Raw genomic sequence first — 18,315 nt, 5'->3', positions numbered from 1 at the left:
GTTTTTTCTCCTTTCACAAATCTGAAAAGGACAATTTTGTAAGACGAGATGATGTCTTTCTCTTCCTTTGCTATAACAGAACAATGTGCACTCTCTACCTTTAGGAGTAGATTCGTTGCTGCCTCTGGGTCACAACAGGGATGGTTTAAGGTGCATTTGGTCATCGCCTTTGGTTTAATATTGAAAGCATTAAATGCGGGGATAACCATACAAAGGATTAAAGCATTAAATGTGGAGAATCATAATTATACACCTGTCGTTGTTATACGTAAAGCGGCAAATGATTTTACCTTTTAGCACATGTCCGCACTTGCGGACATGAATTTCAGAATTTTTTTTTTTTTTTTTTAAGTATAGTAGTAAAGTATGATGTTGGTTAAATTAAGCTTTGCTTGGATATATAATAAGAATAAATAATGAAAGATGGAATAGAAATGAATGAAATACGGTGAAATGGAATGTGATTACATATATTTTATTGGATATTTTATGATGCTATACAACAAATCCGCTTGATTAAAAAAAAGTGTTAGGAATAATCTTTTTATGTTAAGTTGAAGTTTTTTTTCTTATTTATATCTTTTGTTTTTTAATGCATTTAAAATTGGGAAAAGTTCACCAATGCCGCTGTGTTTTTTTTATCACATATGCCCATGTGGTTTGCAAAAGGGTATGTTTTTTATCACATATATCTCTGTGGTTTTTTATATTTTACAAAGCACAGGGGCATATGTAATAAAAAAAAATCACATGGACATAGATGATTCTGAAGCAAACCATAGAGGCATTGGTGAACTTTTTCCTTTAAAATTTATTAAAAAATTTTTTTTGAAGGCGCTGCCCTCGAACCCCCAAACTCTAGTCACTAAATGTGAGGACATAAACAATAATTTCTGGGTCCGCCACTGGCTGCACGTACAGCAGCTGTAGAAATGTAAACCCAGAAAAAAAAATCATATTTATACTAAGGGTTTTATAAGAGTTATGTTGTAGGAAAAGTGATTGTGTTATGTTATGGAGATTCGTTTTGCGTGCCGAAGTTTTTTTTTTTTTTTGCTGCGGGCCCCACAAAATATTGTGTGTGTAAGAAACTTTTTGTGATCATGTTAAATGATAGATGATAAACCCTTATACTAAAGCAACGGAAATCTATACTACAACTTATGTAATGCCATATTCCTAAAAACTAAAAGTGCTTACTTAAATGCACGAACTTTTACAGAACAACAAAATACTCATATTATTATAGTATCTTAGTGATTACATATGAAAACTTTTGATTTAGTAATTATTATTTCTAACAAACACAACTGCTTAGTGATTGACTCTCTGCATGACACTTGGTGGCAAGTTTTGTCCATTTTTGCTTAAATTATCTGGAGCCACCACGTCCTGTTGCTTTGAGGAAGGAGGCACTCTTGGTTATCTCACGCAGTGGTTTATCTGTGTACCTAATGAGGTTGTAGACACATGCTCCTGCCACTGCCCCCAGAACCGGTGCCACTAAATATATCCATATTCCTCTGTATTCATGGTGCACAAAAGCAGGTCCTAGGCTTCTAACTGGGTTCATTGATGCTCCTGTCACTGGCCTGTCATTTAACAAATGTTGTTATTAAATATTGGCACAATTTTGAAATGGATGAGATCATGTGATGTTATGAACTTTTATTACATGACATGATCTCAGCCATTAAGAATATGTGCTTTTAACTCCAACAATATAATACTCAATAAATTAGTAAAAGGCTACTCTTGAACTTTGTATTTAATTAGGTTTTGGATATGTTAATACCCTGAAATCATCACATTCAGAAGTATCGTAGACCCAATTGCAATCCCAGCCAACTCACCAATCTGCGGAATTTGAAAATAAACAAAAGCGTGAAATGGGGTTTAATAAGAAAATTTCATGGATATATTACTTATTAACATGACATAAGCCTTGTGATGTAAAATTCTAGCATTGTTGCAATTTGCAAGTGATTCAAAACGATAAGGATATGTAGACAATTAGTCAATTTAGCCTTAATTTTAGTGTCACCCATGGCTCTGCTCTTAATTTTCATTCATCGGGCTAAATTGGAAGTGGTCCCTAAACGATACAAGTATATCCATACAAATCGGAATTTTTTCATAATGTTTTATTATCCAAAAAAACAATAGTATAAGAATAACGAGAGAGTTATACTTATGATACAATTTCCCAACTACTTTTATGGTTGTTGGATCACAATTAAATTAACAATTCATTAATTTGAGTTTAATCCAACAATCATAAAAATGATTGTAAGAAAAAAAATTGTTTCAAATATGACCTTCCTCTACATATAATGTCAAAATTTGTATATGCAAATATCATTATTCACAAATAGATCATATATATCATAAGGGTTTTATTAATCTCATGTTAAAAGATATAAGTTATCTCATATGTCATAGAGACAAATTTGTGGGCTCCACCATCTAGAAAAAAAAAAAAGGTGATACAATTATCGAAAGGTGTGTAAGAGAAAAAGTTATTACATGTAACATAAGAGTAATTTTTCCCGTATTATAAACCATAACCTCTGTACTTGACCATGTACCAAGAAAAAAAAATGCTCTTCAAATCCCATCAGAAAATTATGTGCCAAATTAACAAAAGAGAGAAAAGTGAGAAACGTTACCGCTCTGTTATCAGTGGCAACCCCGGATATGACAAACATAAGGAAAAATGTGATTATGAATTCAATAACAAAAGCTTGCAGATCAGATCCTACTGGGAGTGTTCCTGAAAACTGGTCATGCTTGCCACTGAATGTTAGTTTCAGAGTACCACTTGCAAGTGTGGCTCCAAGGAGCTGAGCTGTTACATAAGATGGTACCTACGAAGGATAATTACATCACAAGACCGTACCAATAATTTCAACACAAAATAGAGGAATAAGCTCTGTTTGATACCATAAACTTCCTAGCTACACGTTCAACGAGGTATATATATATATATATATTGGCAATAATGAAATAGTACGAGAAGACCAAAGAACAATAGGTTAAAGAGGAATTTCAATTTCAAGAAAAACGACTTTAAATAATCTTCTTTTCTTGTATACCCGGAGATAAGATAACAACACCAAAAGGAAAGTGACACGATATAAAATATTTTACCAATTTATTTTAGAGAAAGGGATCGGTTTAGAGTCGTGTAAGTCAAAATCATTCTACTTGTTGTTCATTTTGATACTAATAATTGAGATAATATATACTTGAATTTTCAACAGTCAATAAAAATAGTTTTTAAGTAAAGTTATCAAATATTATTCCTCTTTATTTTAACCAAGTTGAAAGAGTAAAAAGGTTCACCTGAATCAAAGGAAACCTCCTGGTGATAGCAAAAGCAATAGTAACGGCAGGATTGAAATGGGCACCAGAGATGTGACCAACAGAGTAAACAAGAACCATCACAACAAGTCCCCAAACAATTGCGACCCCAGGAAGTGTAACAATATTGTTGTTGTTTTTGTTCACCACCACTGAAGCACAGCCTGCAAATATTAAGAAATATGTCCCCACCACCTCAGCTAACAACTGTATTCATCATTCAACAAAAACATATTGTCATCATTTCTATTCCACTTTTTTCAAGTTCAATATCATCAACAGATTAGTCCAAAATGAACTACTATACACACAATAGTATTCCATAACAACAAAAAGTATCAGATTTCTCAAAAGAAAGATTAGGAGATACCTTCTGCAAGAAAGGCACAGAGATATAGGTGCCTGAGCCTTCAATTGAGTTGGAGACCTCCTTGTTTACATTTATAGCTACCTCATCATGGTTTTCCATTCTTGTTGAATTCTGAGCTATAACCAAGACAGAACACAACAACAACTTTTTATAAACAGCCAAGAACACTGTTCTTTGTCTCCTCAACCAGAAGCTATTAAGAACTCAGCAAACAACTCCTATTTATAGGCCCCCAAAATATCAAAAAAGACAAAATAATAATAATTTGAAGTTCTCTTAGGTCTTAACCGATACTTCTAATTATACTATTAATTATAAAGTATAAATATTCTATATGTTTTTACTATTTTTAATATATTTAAATATATTTAATTTTCATTTAATTAATTTTTTTATTAAATATTTAGATGATGGTTGACGAAATATTTCAAGAGGTTAATTAGGCCATTATCCAAATAGGAATATACGTACAGCTCTTAGAAATTGGACTTTTCTTTCTCACGGATTGATGAAACAACCCTTTTGAATGTTATTAAGTTTTGAAGATAAGATTGTATTACTACTAAGTATTCGAGCATTTTACGGGTACCAATATTTAAGAAAAAATTTTTAAAAAATATATAATAATTGAAATTTGATTTTAAAAGAATGAATTAAAAAATTTAAATTACGCTCAAAAGAATATATTCTGATTTATTATATAAAAATAGATTAATTTCATGAATATCTGATAAGATAAATTTAAGTTCGATGATCAATTATTTGAACTAATTTTTTTTAAAAAAATTGTCGATATGATGAAGTTTGCAATTTAATTATATTACTTTTAAATCATTTCAATTTAAAGCTAGAATCTCCTAGAGGCCAGTGTGATATTTCATAATTCCTAAAAATTTATTGTCAATAACAATAATTTAATATTATATAAATTTAGTAAGTTATATTGACATGGTGCATGATTACTTGATTGGTAGAATTATTATTATTATTATTATTATTATTATTATTATTATTATTATTAATTTGGTAGATGGTAGAATTATTTCGAAACATTAAGATTCTTGTGTTATGATTTAATTTTTTTTATGAATAATTAATATACCTGCTTGTTTTATTTTCGACAAATCTAAAATGTCAGGAGTAGTAGTTTATGTTCAAAGAGAGGGAAAATTTGGTCACTTCAGGTACTCATACTAGAGAATAAAAAAAGAAAAATCCTCAATCAATTATCATTATTCGCAATAATTAAATTTGGAGTTTTTCAATTCATATTGGCATCAGACATATTATGTTATTATGATTCTAAATATTACATAATAATTATTAATTATGACACTATTTAATATTTATTTGGTAGTGTGATACTACGGTCATACGAGCTTACTCTAGCCAAAATGTCAGGAGTAGGAGTTTATGTTCAAAGATCTAAAAAATTTCTTTTATAGTTTGACTAAAAAGGTCAAACAGCCGTCTCTTAATATTAATCATTATTAAAATGATTAATTGGTTTTTTTATTTATTATCCAACCCTAATTATTTTTTTGAGACGGATTGGTTTTCCGTATCATTATAAGTTCCGGCTCTTTGAATCCCTTTCAAAGGTGACATATGGGATCAAACCGAAGCCATTTTTCTTTTTACTACTTAACTCATTTGCTATCACTTGAGCTACCATTATATTATTTCGTGATTAATTGAAGTGGTTAATTTACTTGTTTATATTATTTTGAGATAAATTATATGTATCTTTCTCATGAGACAATTCTGTTTGAGTCAGAAACATTCACACTATAATGAGACTAGCTCTTCTAAATGAAATCAAACACAATTTTAAACAAATCATATTAATTTACCTATTTATACTTTTAAACGCCGTTTGAAATTAATTATATTTAGAATTTATTCTTTGATAGCATAAGTTTTATTTTTATAATTCTATTATAGTATTATGTATTCCACATCCAGGACTATGACATTTCCGCTTGTGAGCTGAGAATGCATTGAATGCCGAATCAACTACCCTCCCAAAAAAGAGTACCCACCGAAAATACAGATAGGGTCATGAACAGCTTTCAGATGATCTTTTTCTTTTTTTTCGCAGCTATGCACATGCCAATTTAATTCGTTTCCTTCTCCTTTTTTTTTTTTTTTTTGGGTACAAATTTCCTTTTTCTTTTGTCGCATCTACATTGAGTTCATATCTCATCTCAAACTTTCATATAGTCCTAATATACCATCTAAAACTTATTTTGGGTCTATTCTATTTTATTTGTTTCCCTAAGTGGCTGATCATTCAAGTGGAATGTATATGCGTTCATAAATATCATTCTTAACTTTCTTTTATCTAAGAGAAAATACACATAGTGTACATTTATAAGTTCTAGTTGTTATCCATCAGCGTCACAGTTTTGAACGAAAAATGCCAGATAGAGCTTTAGCAAAAGACGAACATAAAAAGTTGGTTTTTACGGAATTAATCGATTGGTAAAAATGATAAATTGACAAATGTTTTCTTAGGAATTATCCGCTAGTCCACATCCTAATGATTGTCCAAATATGAATAAAACTAAAGGGAAAAACAAATATCAAATAGGAATTATATTTCAAGATGAAGGATGTGGTAAAATATTTATTAACGAAATGCCGACACGTTAAAACTTGAAGGAAGCAGTGGTTCGCTATGCCCAAACACTTCTTTCCAACGTTTGTTATTTTAAAAAACGAATGTTAACTTGCGGCGATTCTTTGAACTGATGCGACATTTTATTGAAAGAAATTGTTATAATATATTTGGTAATATATATAATTTTAGGGTTTTACGGGAGTATGAAAATTGAAATTTTTCTATATACTCTTCAATTTTCGTGTTATAATATGGTTCTTATATATAATCTTTTCTAATATATAGGTCTCACATACTTTTTGTCTCTATAATATAAGATTTTAATTCTCATGTAATATGAGAATTATAAAATTCATATTTTACATGAGAATTATAAAATCCATATTTTTAGTGAGAAAAATATTTCTGCAATTAAGACAGAAAAATTATATGCAGTACATTATGTATTACGAGTAGTATATAATATAATTTTTGAAATCAAAACAAAAATAAAATTCATTTCAAAAATTACATTATGCATTATGGGTACTACATAGTAAAGAGTTCATTTTAAAAATTATATTATATACTACTCGTAATATATCTTTCTTTAAATTATTCTATTCTCGTGGTAATATTTTCAAAAGAAATGGAATACAAATCGATTCGTATTACTTGTATTCCATTCCAATTGAAATATTTTTAAGATTTATATCTCGATGAACTGGCTTTTTCCAAAGTTATATATGGAAAATAAGGAACTGCGGAACTCCTACCCCTATTCTATTTTTTTTGTCCCCTTCTTTCTTTTTTCAAAAAAAAAAAAAATAGTTCTATACTATTAAATGGATACAAAAATTTTATAGGAAATCGACGCAGGAAGTGTCTAATGAGATACTACACATAAAAAAATAATATTATTCTTTGGGAACTTTGATTTCTCCTGTTTCAGCCTGTGCTTTATAAATTGCTTCAGCACAAAATAAGAAACGGTCTCTCCAACGCATAAATGGTTGAGAATTCACATTTTCAACATCTTTCGTAAAATCAAGTCCACCGCGAAGACATTCATAAACTGCTCTACCGTAATTCTTAACAGATAATCCCAATTTAAATTTAATAGTACATCCCAATAGAAGACGGCCATAGTTGTTCAATTTATGTCTTTGAACTTGGATACCGTAATATCTTAATTGTCTAGTATAATATCTTTGCAGCACCAAAGATTTGGGTATAATATCTTTGCCGTCTTAAAGTTGCTTGACTAACTCTTTGTTATGAAATTACGAGAATAGGGCTATGTCAAATTGTTTATATTTGGTGTAAGGGTAATGTCAAATGTGGAATTTGAATATTTCTTTGAGGAGAGATTGATTAAGATCAATAATAATCATTTGGTTTAAAATATTTGTTATCAACTTCATTTTTGCTCCATAAAGTGGCCGGAACTACTTACTTAATATTTAGTAAATACGTCACATTAATTTCATGAAAAAACTATCAAAATAATTATGGTTGAGTAATATTTTTCTTTAAATTTTTTTAGCATCTGTCCATATACATACAGATTTGCTCTTAAGATAAAAAAATTAACATACGCATAACACTTTAAAGTCAAAAAAGAGGTCCAATAACCATTGTGCGTTGGCACCGTTTCAAAAGCAAGAAGCACAAGTGCACAACATAGTAAAAAACAAAATTAAGAAGACACTTTGATTTGGACTAAAGATTCCGTTCACACCGTACACCGAAAAGAATAAATTGGGTTCACACTATTTCTAGGCAATAGTGAAAAGCTTTGAGCTGATATCACATTTATGTCATGGCAACGTACTTGGCTATTTGTGATGCTGTAAATTCAACTTATCACCTTGAAAAAGATCGAGATCGTGCAGGTTTAAAAAGTTGAAGACAATCTTAACCATAAAAAACAAAATGTAACAGTCCAAGAGCGAAAAAAATGTTATAAATTGCAACTCATGCTGTTTCTGGTTAATATCAATTATATATCAGCTTGGCGTGCTCCATTCAGTTCCTTTTTGTAGTTAAATGAAAAGTTAACGAAAATTGAATATTTTAGTTCTTTAATAACATTTTTTTGGGTAAAAGTCATTCGCTGGCCTTTTCTTTCTTGTGGAGGGTGGAGTCATTTGTCCTTATTTAATTTCATTCAAATTGGGTTTGCTCAAATTCTCAATTACAGATTTTCAAATAAATGGCATGCATCTCTATCACATAAATGGCATGTGCCTCGTCATTTCAATTTTTCAATCTAATTCAAGCGATTAAGCAACACTTGTCACCATTTTCTTTTTGTGGATTTTGTCACAAATTTTAAATATCATGCAAGTGCATCACCATCTAAAATAGAATATAATGGAAGTCGATTATATTCCCTATATTTATATATTATTATCACCAATCGAGTTAATCAACTAATAATGTGTTGTTTTAATTTAATTAATAATCTTAAATTTTAGTATCTGGAAACGTGAATCATGTAACAATTTCTTACGTTGTATGATACAGAGAGAACAAGAAAAAGAAAAAGAAAATGATTGGATTTTATATGTCTTATTTTAATAATATTATGTTATATGATAAAATTTGTTAAAAAAATATTTATTTTAATTACTAAAAATTGATATGTCATGTAAAGGAATCTCTTACATCAATCATAACAATTAATGTTTAACAATATATTATTTTAAAGACCGGAAAGCTAAAAATAAAAATAGAAAGAAACCTTTCTAATTCGAAACTTTCTTAAATGATTTCTCAAGTAAACATGTGTAACATTTTAATTATTAGGGAGACCATTAGTGTTTCTACTTTAATTATATAACGGAATTTATCTTTCTTCACTCAACCATAAGCCCACTCGAGTCCAACAGACATTAATTCAATGCGCATGCAAGATTTTCCAACCTCCCACTACTCCGGCCACCATGGTCAACGACAGGCTTAATTTGACCATTTCTAAGTATTTATCTTACGTTGACTTTGCTTGCCAAAAAATTCTGCATGTTAAATAGTTACTGTATGTATGTTAGTATGTAATGATTTATGTAATGTTTTTTTTAATTAATTTATCGCTTAATTGATTACTCAATTAATTTAGTTCGAGCTTGTTTATAAATTGTGAAAAGCTTCCCTTACTAAATCTTTATTATAATTGTATATTCAGATATTAAACTCCAGATTATGAATTAAACTAAAATGACTCTACATTAGTTCATTTATTTGTTTGGTGGTGAATTTTATTTTCATTTATAACCTTTTTACATTATTATCAAATTAAATGATAACATAGTATTAGAAGAATGTAACTATTGAAGTAGTTATTCGTATAATATAGCTTACTTAATTTTACAAAATATGTGGTTAAAATATAGTATAAAAATGTTCACAATAACAACAAGTTAATATTAAATAATTTAGTTATGATAAACTATTTTTTTTTTTTATTAAAAAAAAAAAAAAACTATCAATATAATCTTTTATATTGTTATATAATAATGTTTTATTACGTCATTTAATGAGTTTATAATACACGAGATATCAAATTCATTAAATGATATAATAATAAAAAATGTTGAATCTGACAATACACTAAAATTAAATTCAAAATCAAGTCCATGTATAACATGGTGATGTTAATGTAGTTGTTGGGTTAAGTTGATCGCGCCAATTACTTTGCCGCGTTACGCGTCGCTAATTTGGTTGGTGAATAGTGACAGGTTTGGTGTAGAGTTTCCTCATGGATTCACGGAGAGAAGACCGATTATAAGTTGAAACATGTGGATTAACTTACTTTTAGATACTCTAAAATATTTGGGTGGCAGGCAAAGACCCTTTATGTCTTATTCTTTCAGTGGAAATTTCATCTCTTTGCCTTCATTTGGTTCTTGTTAAAACATGTCACTTATGATTAAATGATTGTTTGACTGCTCTCAATAACTATAAGTCGTTACTATTTCATATCAAGAATTTTGAGTAACTTCTATTTTATTTTTTGTTTTTTATGGGGTGCCAAAATGTTCTGAAGAATAAAAATTAACTTGAAGTGTGTATATGTTGCTAGTCATGACATCTGTTTCCTCTCTTTCTAGAAAGTCCCTTCCTATTTCATTTACCTTTTTTATCTTAATTTTTGGTGTTTGCATAAGGTCATTGTGATGTAGTGCATATATATGGCTTGTTCAAGCCCAAGTAGGAAGTGAAGGCCCAAACAAATATAAAAGGCCCCATTTGTCAAACGGGCCAATGACCACCACTGTAAAGGAAGTTCCTATTGGCCTATGCTATGTTATGGTTAATAGGATATTTAACAAGGGAAGGATATTGTAAATATCACTCTACGTTAGTCACGGTAGCAAGCGGATTTCGGCGTAACTTCCCGGTAACTGCCTAAGTATAGGAGCTTTATGAGACTCCTCACATAAAGCAAACCAACTCAAGCCAGGGATTAGTTAAATGAAAGCGCCAGCTCATGGATGAACGATCAGAGTGACTAATCGGCAAAGCAGCGCAGCACCATAAAGAGTCAAAGGTACCACACGAACGAACTAAGCAACAGGGTCCGAAGGAGTAGTAGCGTCTGGTGTGGGAGCAAGGAGTAGTTAATGGAAGGACCATAAATATACAATAAACATTAAGAGCCTGACCACCGAAGCATTTTCATTACTTTCCACAGAAGAGAGCATAAACAAAATTCAATACACAAACAAAAATGACTAGTGGTATGTAAGTCTCTTCAAGAGTGAGCTTGCGCTGCCGTTCCACTTAGGTAAACACCATATCCCTCTATTCGAATCAAGTTGAGTTACTACCAAGTTACTACCAATCAATCTCACCGTTAGATCGATTATGTTGATCCAACGGTTATATTTATTTCCATCTTTGTATGGTTATGATTTCCCAAATTTAATATTTTATATTTATATCCACCTTTGTATGGTTATGATTTCTCATATTTAATGCTTTCATTTTAAATATGAGGAATCATAACCATACAAAGATGGAAATAAATATAACTGTTAGATCAATATAATCGATCTAACGGTGAGATTGATTGGTAGTAACATGGTAGTAATACAACTTGGTTGTTACAATATCCTTCCCCTATTTAATAATAGAGTTTTATAACCGCCCCTAATGAGAATGTGATAAAATTAAGTTATATTTTTTTGTTTATACAAAGTGAGTTATGTTTCTTCAGCTGCTGCAAAGACACTGTTCCATGTGCAACAAACAAATGATTTTCATGATACGGTTCCGTATCCTGAAAATCATGTGTCAATTGCAGATAACTTCTATGCGGCAACATAAGATTAATAGAACCCTTATACAAAACAGGTCAAATATAAACTAAATAAAATTTATAAGAAGTAATAGGGTTTAAGTTAATGTTTTACAAAACAAATTTAGATATATTCAGTAGCAATTTTTATTTATTTATATCCATCGGTTCATGGATTATATGATTAGTCTGATTCAAGTACAGACAGACTCATTATAAGGGCCGATTCTCCCAAGACTACTTTTTCAATTCTCAAGGCTCGAATTTGAGATTTTTTATTAAGATTAAGCTCTTTACCACTTGAACCAGTCATTGTTGATAATTAATAATTTTTTCCACACATAATAACTAATACTTTATATATATATATATATATATATATATATATATATATATATATATATATATAAAGAAAGTTATATTTATAACCTTTTTCACTTACAATCTCTTACAATTAAATCTTAACCGTTGATTTTTGCAATTTGACCGTTATAATTTATTAAAGAAAATCAACGATTAAGATTTTGTTGTAGTTAATTATAAACGAATTTTTTTTATAAATATAACCTCCCTCATATCCAATAAATTAATTGACAGAAATCAACAGTTAATATTTGATTGTAAAAGGTTGTAAACAAAAAAAAATTGTAAATGTAACATTTTTCTGTTTATTTATTTTATTTTTTTGAATAAACTACATGTATCCTCTACGGGAAGATTATAACCATCAAAACAACAGATCGATCGAACACATACTTTGACCTCACCTGCTCTATTCCAATGCGTCAACTAATCTACCATTGATATATTTATTTGTTGAAAGATGGTTATGGATAGAGAGTTTGTCGTTGTCTTAGTAATTTTTTTAGTAAATGAGATTGTTGTATTTTAAAGTCAATCAGCACATGTTAAAACTTAAGTGAGAACCACGATTTATAGTAATATTTACAAATGAACCTATCAACGAAGGATCACACACACAAAAGTTTTAATGGTGTATAGAAGATCATACATCTATACTTCCGTGCATGTTATTGTGAGAAAAAAATCTTTTAAGGATAAAAAGAAAATACACTTAATGAAAAGAAGGTTGAGAAAAATAGATTTTGATCACACACTTCAACCATTTCCTTATTAATTTGATCCTCAGTCGACATCGTTGAAAAGTGATAAAAATGACACATTTATAAGAAGTTACGTTGCAAATTAAGGACTGTGATTGGAATAACTATGTGCTAGAAAATTTGAAAGAGAATCCTTGAGTGAGAAGGCGTAGGCTGGTTCTTTTGATTACAGTCTTTAAATTAAAACCTTTACTCAGTACTTATGGGAGAAGCTTAAAATGTTCAAGAACAGTGTTTTTGTTTTATATCTATATACATTCACATGTGATTTTGGCCCAAAACTGAGATTTTGGTTAAGTTAAAGTCACACCAACGTTTTTAGCACATTTTCTCATCTTCCATAATATTTCTTCTCATGGCTGGCTGCTAAGTTGTATCTTGTTAAGGAAGTATATAGGTCACCGCTTTTATAATTGTAAATCCCTCATCTTGATAGAATCACAGTTCTACCGTAGAATAGGGATGAAGAGAAGAAGAGAATACGAACAGGGAAAGAGATGAGAGAAGAATCACGTAATTTTTATTCACTATTTTTCTCCAAGCTACAACCTTTGTTCCTCTATTTATATTCAGAGGGAACAAGTTAGTTACAACTTCTTGTAACTGTATTATCTACAAACAATTCGTAAAATCAGTACAACAAACAACAATCAAGCTATTCCTACTTACATACAAATTCTTCATCATTGAATCGATTTGGTTTCCTTACAACTCTTTTGGGCCTCCTTTCTGCTATGGACTGCCTAGCTTCCAGCTCCACTGATCCATCTTGAACTCTTGTATCAGCATGCATCCTTGAATCTCCTTCTTCTTCTTCATTCAGATTCAACAAGTCTTCTGAGAGTTCTCTAGAACTTGACTCATAAAGTACCATTTGACTTCCATCTGTCGGTTGTGCATTTTGGGTTGGGTTGTTGCCCATTTTATCTGGGCTTAGGTCACTTGGGCCCATATCAACACCTCCCCCATTAAAATCAACCTTGTCCTCAAGGTTGATGGATGGAAACTGCTTGGAAAACTCCTCCCAAGGTTCCCATGTGACATTCACCTGGCATGCCTGCCCACAGTACTTGCACCAGTTTAATGTGAGAATCCCTTGTTTGCTGTATGTGAGTAGACATAATTTGTTGAGGCTCTAAAACAGGTAGTCCACCTTGAAAAATTTCTGGCAGTGGTAATGGGGAAATAGGTTGTTCACCCTTAAATGGCTTAAGTAAGGATACATGGAATGTATGGTATATCTTGGCAGTAAGTGGTAAGCTCAACTTATATGCCACCTTACCTACACGTTTCAGAATTGGAAATGGTCCAAAATACCTCTTGGACAGCTTATTGGAGGTCCTGTTGGCTACTGAAACTTGTCTATATGGTTGCAGCCATACCCATACTAAGTCTCCAGCTTTATATTGGACATCCCTGCGATGTTTGTTAGCTTGATCTCGCATGACTTGCTGAGAATGAAGCAAGTTCTTCTTCAATTGAAACAGAATAATCTTCCTATTTTCCAACCAGTTATCCACATCTTCTAATTCAGCAGTAGAGGATATATAGTGCAGAATAGATGGAGGATCACGGCCATATACCACCTTAAAAGGTGTCATGCCAGCTGAAGTATGGTAGGAAGTGTTGTAGCAATATTCAGCCCAATGCAAGATATTAGACCATTTTTTGGGGTTATTTGCTACAAAGCACCTGAGGTACTGTTCTAGGACCCTGTTGACTACTTCTGACTGACCATCTGATTGAGGATGGTAGGCTGTTGTTCTTCTCAAATTAGTGCCACTGAGTTCAAATAATTCTGTCCAGAATCTACTGAGAAAGATAGGATCTCTATCTGAAATTAAGGATATAAGAATACCATGCAGTTTACAAATCATATGAGTGAAAAGATCAGCTACCTTAGTTGCTGAGTACCTCTTTGGTAGAGCACCAAAGTGAGCTTGCTTGGACAGCCTGTCCACAACCACTAGGATTGAAGTATAGCCATGTGACAGTGGTAAGCCAACTATGAAATCAAGGGAGAGATCTTCCCAAACTCGTTCAGGTACAAGTATAGGCTATAAAAGACCAGCAGGGCTTCGGGTTTGGTACTTCACTTGTTGACAAGTCAGACAAGAGTTAACAAACTCCTTAACAAATTTTCCTGGCCATATAAAACTTGCAGTGGTCCTGGACAAAGTTTTCTGAATACCTGTATGACCACTAGTTAAAGTGGAGTGATTTTCCTGAAGCACTTGTGGGATCAAGGGAGAAGTTGGATCCAAGAGAAGCTTGCCTTTGTGTAATAACAGACCTTCCCGAACCTCATAATCAGAACAGAGTTCTGGTTCAGCAGCTAGCTTCTGATGTAATTGCTGAAAAAATGGCCTGTGCTGATTTTCTTTTTTTAAATCTTCTAGAATATCAAAATGAACTACTGCCAGAGTCATTAAAGACATAGTAGGGTACCTAGAAAGGGCATCAGCCACCCTATTTTCCTTACCCGGTTTGTAAACTATGGAATATTGAAATCCCAAAAGCTTGGCTAAATAATATTGCTATTCAGGTGTCTGAATAACCTGATCCAGCAAGCTCCTTAAGCTCTTTTGATCTGTCCTCATAGTGAATCTCCTCCCCAAGAGATAATGCCTCCATTTCTTGACAGATTCAGTGATGGCATACAGCTCCCTCACATAGGCTGAGCTCTTTTGCATTCTCAATGATAACTTCTTGCTGAAATAGGCAATGAGATGTTCACTTTGGAGAAGGACGGCCCCAATTCCCAAATCTGAAGCATCAGTTTCTACTATAAACTCCATAGAAAAATTCGGTAAACTCAAGACAGGGGCAGAAGTCATGGCTGTTTTGAGACTAATAAAAGTTGTATGAGCTTTATTGGACCAAACAAAAGAGTCAGTCTTCAGTAAGTCTGTTAATGGGGCAGCTATTGATGCATAGTTGCACACAAAACGCCTATAATACCCGGTTAGACCCAAAAATCCTCTGAGCTGTTTAATATTTTTTGGAGGTGGCCAATCTACCATAGCTTGTACCTTGTTAGAATCCATACTAACTCCTTGCACTGACACTACATGGCCTAAATATTCAACCTCTGTTTGGGCAAATGCACACTTACTCCTTTTCACCAAAAACTGATTTTCTTTCAAACAAGTCAGCACCAATTTCAAATGCTCTAAATGCTGTTCTAATGAAGAGCTGTAAATTAAAATATCATCAAAAAATACAGCGACAAACTTACAAAGAAAAGGTTGGAGAAGTAAGTTCATAGTAGCTTGGAAGGTGGCAGGTGCGTTGGTCAACCCAAATGGCATCACAAGGAACTCATAATGACCTTGATGAGTCCTAAAAGTTGTCTTCTGTATGTCAGCCGGGTGTACTCGCAGCTGGTGGTATCCTGCCCTCAAATCCAACTTAGAAAATATCTGAGAACCACCTAGTTCATCCATTAACTCATCTGCAGTGGGTATGGGAAATCTGTCACAGGTTGTGATATTATTGAGAGCTCTATAATCGATGCAAAACCTCCATGTACCATCCTTCTTCTTAACCAGCAAAACTGGAGATGAAAATGGGCTGGTACTGTTCCTAATGAACCCAGATTCAAGCAATTGTTGAACCTGCCTTTCTATTTCTCCCTTTTGGAAATGAGGATATCTATACGGTCTAACATTGACCGGAGCTGAGTTAGGCTCTAAATGGATTTCATGATCCAATTGCCTATGAGGAGGTAACTCATGTGGCTCTTGGAATATGGTGTTAAACTCTTCTAGCAAGTTCTGGACAGGAGGAGCAATAGCTGGCTCTTCTCGAGGAGAACTAGAACTCAACAAAGTGAGTTGGTAGAGTGATGCAATCTGGCCTGTATGTTGGATTTTTCTGAATTGGTTCAAAGAAATAGGACTAGTGTGTTTATCACCTTGCAATTTAATTGTCTCTCCTTGCCAAGAAAATTGCATTGTAAGGTGAGTGTAATCCAACACTATAGGTCCTAAAATCTGCAACCATTGAACTCCTAACACCATATCTGCTCCTTGAATAGGCAAGATATAAAAATCAACCAGAAAAACATGCTTTTGAATCTGAACTGGAACAACTGGACAAAATCCCTCACACTTCATTGTTTGTCCATTTCCCACCATGACATCAAACTGCTTGTCAGTCACCAGTGGTAAACGAAGGGTAGAAACCACTCTTGGTTGGAGAAAATTGTGGGTGCTTCCCCCATCAGCCAATAAGGATAATTCAGACTTGCCAATGTGGCAATTGAAGCGAAGAGTTTGAGGTACACTAAAGCCAGATAAGGCATGGAGGCTGATCTGAGGTGTAGGGTCAGGTTCATCTGTGGTTTCTTGTGGTGTGTTCATAGAGTCAATATCCTCAAGGTCAAGTTGCTCATCATCCGGAACAATTAAAACATGAACAGAGGCTTTGCATTTATGGCCCATGAAGCATTTATCACCACAATAGAAACACAGTTTCTTGTCTCTCCTCTCTTGGATTTCACTCTGGGTCAAACGATTAAGAGGACTTTTGGTGGAAATAGTGGTGTCACCACTGGGTATTGGTTTGAATTGTTTAGTCTGAGTGTTTGGTGTAGGTAATAAAGGGGGGTAAGGAGAGTGAATTTTAGGATAAGTGTGTTTGGTTTGGAGCTTAAGCTCCTGAATCTTGGCTAGAGCTATGGCTTTGGTTAGGGTAAGGGGATCAAAAGAGGAAACCTCATACTGAATTTGAGGTTTTAAGCCTGAGATAAAGCAACTCAATAAGAAGGATTCAGGTAACCCATTTACCTTGTTGGACAGAGATTCGGATTCGGCTTGATACTCCATGGAAGAACCCAGTTGCATTAGCTTAGCCAATTTCCCTTGATAGTCTTCAAGCTCAGAAGGTCCAAAACGCACTTGAAGAGATTGTAGAAATCCTTCCCACGATCCTATGGTTGTGTTCTTGTTCAACCAACGATACCAAGCTAAAGCTTTCCCCGAAAAATAGAATGAGGCTATCTTCAGTCGTTGCTCATCAACAATGTCATAGTATTCAAAAAATTGACTTATCTGATAAATCCAATCTTGTGGGTCTGAAGAACCATCAAACTTCGAAACCTTGAGACGCAGGTTCTTTGTTGCCGGAAAATCCTTGGGACCCAGGTTGTGGTTGCTACCAGAAGAAGCGGTTGAAGGTTGATGTTCTCTGTAGTTGTCGAAGATCGCATCGAGCTTGCATGTGATCTCCAGGAATTGTTTGTTCATCTGACTCTTGAGGTTGTCGATTTCAGATTGGGTTTGATCAACCCTATCGTCGAGAGTTCGAACACGGTTGTCGGGTGCCATGTTCAGGGATGAAAGCACCAGTTGATAGAATCACAGTTCTACCGTAGAATAGGGATGAAGAGAAGAAGAGAATACGAACAAGGAAAGAGATGAGAGAAGAATCACGTAATTTTTATTCACTATTTTTCTCCAAGCTACAACCTTTGTTCCTCTATTTATATTCAGAGGGAACAAGTTAGTTACAACTTCTTGTAACTGTATTATCTACAAACAATTCGTAAAAT

General features: G+C 32.9%; 2 protein-coding genes across 2 annotated transcripts; both read right to left on the bottom strand.

The window, feature by feature from the left end:
- Positions 1 to 1,192: 1,192 nt before the first annotated feature.
- On the bottom strand, positions 1,193 to 3,937 carry LOC133308299 (nodulin-26-like). Its single transcript, XM_061508912.1, has 5 exons — positions 3,734 to 3,937; positions 3,346 to 3,570; positions 2,670 to 2,867; positions 1,796 to 1,857; positions 1,193 to 1,592 (listed from the first exon to the last, which is right to left on the bottom strand). Exons 1-5 carry the CDS (start codon positions 3,830 to 3,832, stop codon positions 1,373 to 1,375), a joined length of 804 nt encoding a protein of 267 aa, XP_061364896.1. The 5' UTR covers positions 3,833 to 3,937; the 3' UTR covers positions 1,193 to 1,372.
- Positions 3,938 to 15,298: 11,361 nt separating this feature from the next.
- LOC133308308 (uncharacterized) lies at positions 15,299 to 18,091 on the bottom strand. Its single transcript, XM_061508920.1, has one exon. It carries the CDS (start codon positions 18,089 to 18,091, stop codon positions 15,299 to 15,301), a length of 2,793 nt encoding a protein of 930 aa, XP_061364904.1.
- Positions 18,092 to 18,315: the final 224 nt, after the last annotated feature.

Source organism: Gastrolobium bilobum, unplaced genomic scaffold (genome assembly GCF_033153095.1).
Source record: "Gastrolobium bilobum isolate Gb01-03AN ecotype WA unplaced genomic scaffold, APGP_CSIRO_Gbil_v1 utg23824, whole genome shotgun sequence".
NCBI classification, from domain to species: Eukaryota; Viridiplantae; Streptophyta; class Magnoliopsida; order Fabales; family Fabaceae; genus Gastrolobium; species Gastrolobium bilobum.
The sequence above is the reverse complement of the archived record's forward strand: the minus strand, read 5'-3'. Positions and strand labels throughout refer to the sequence as shown.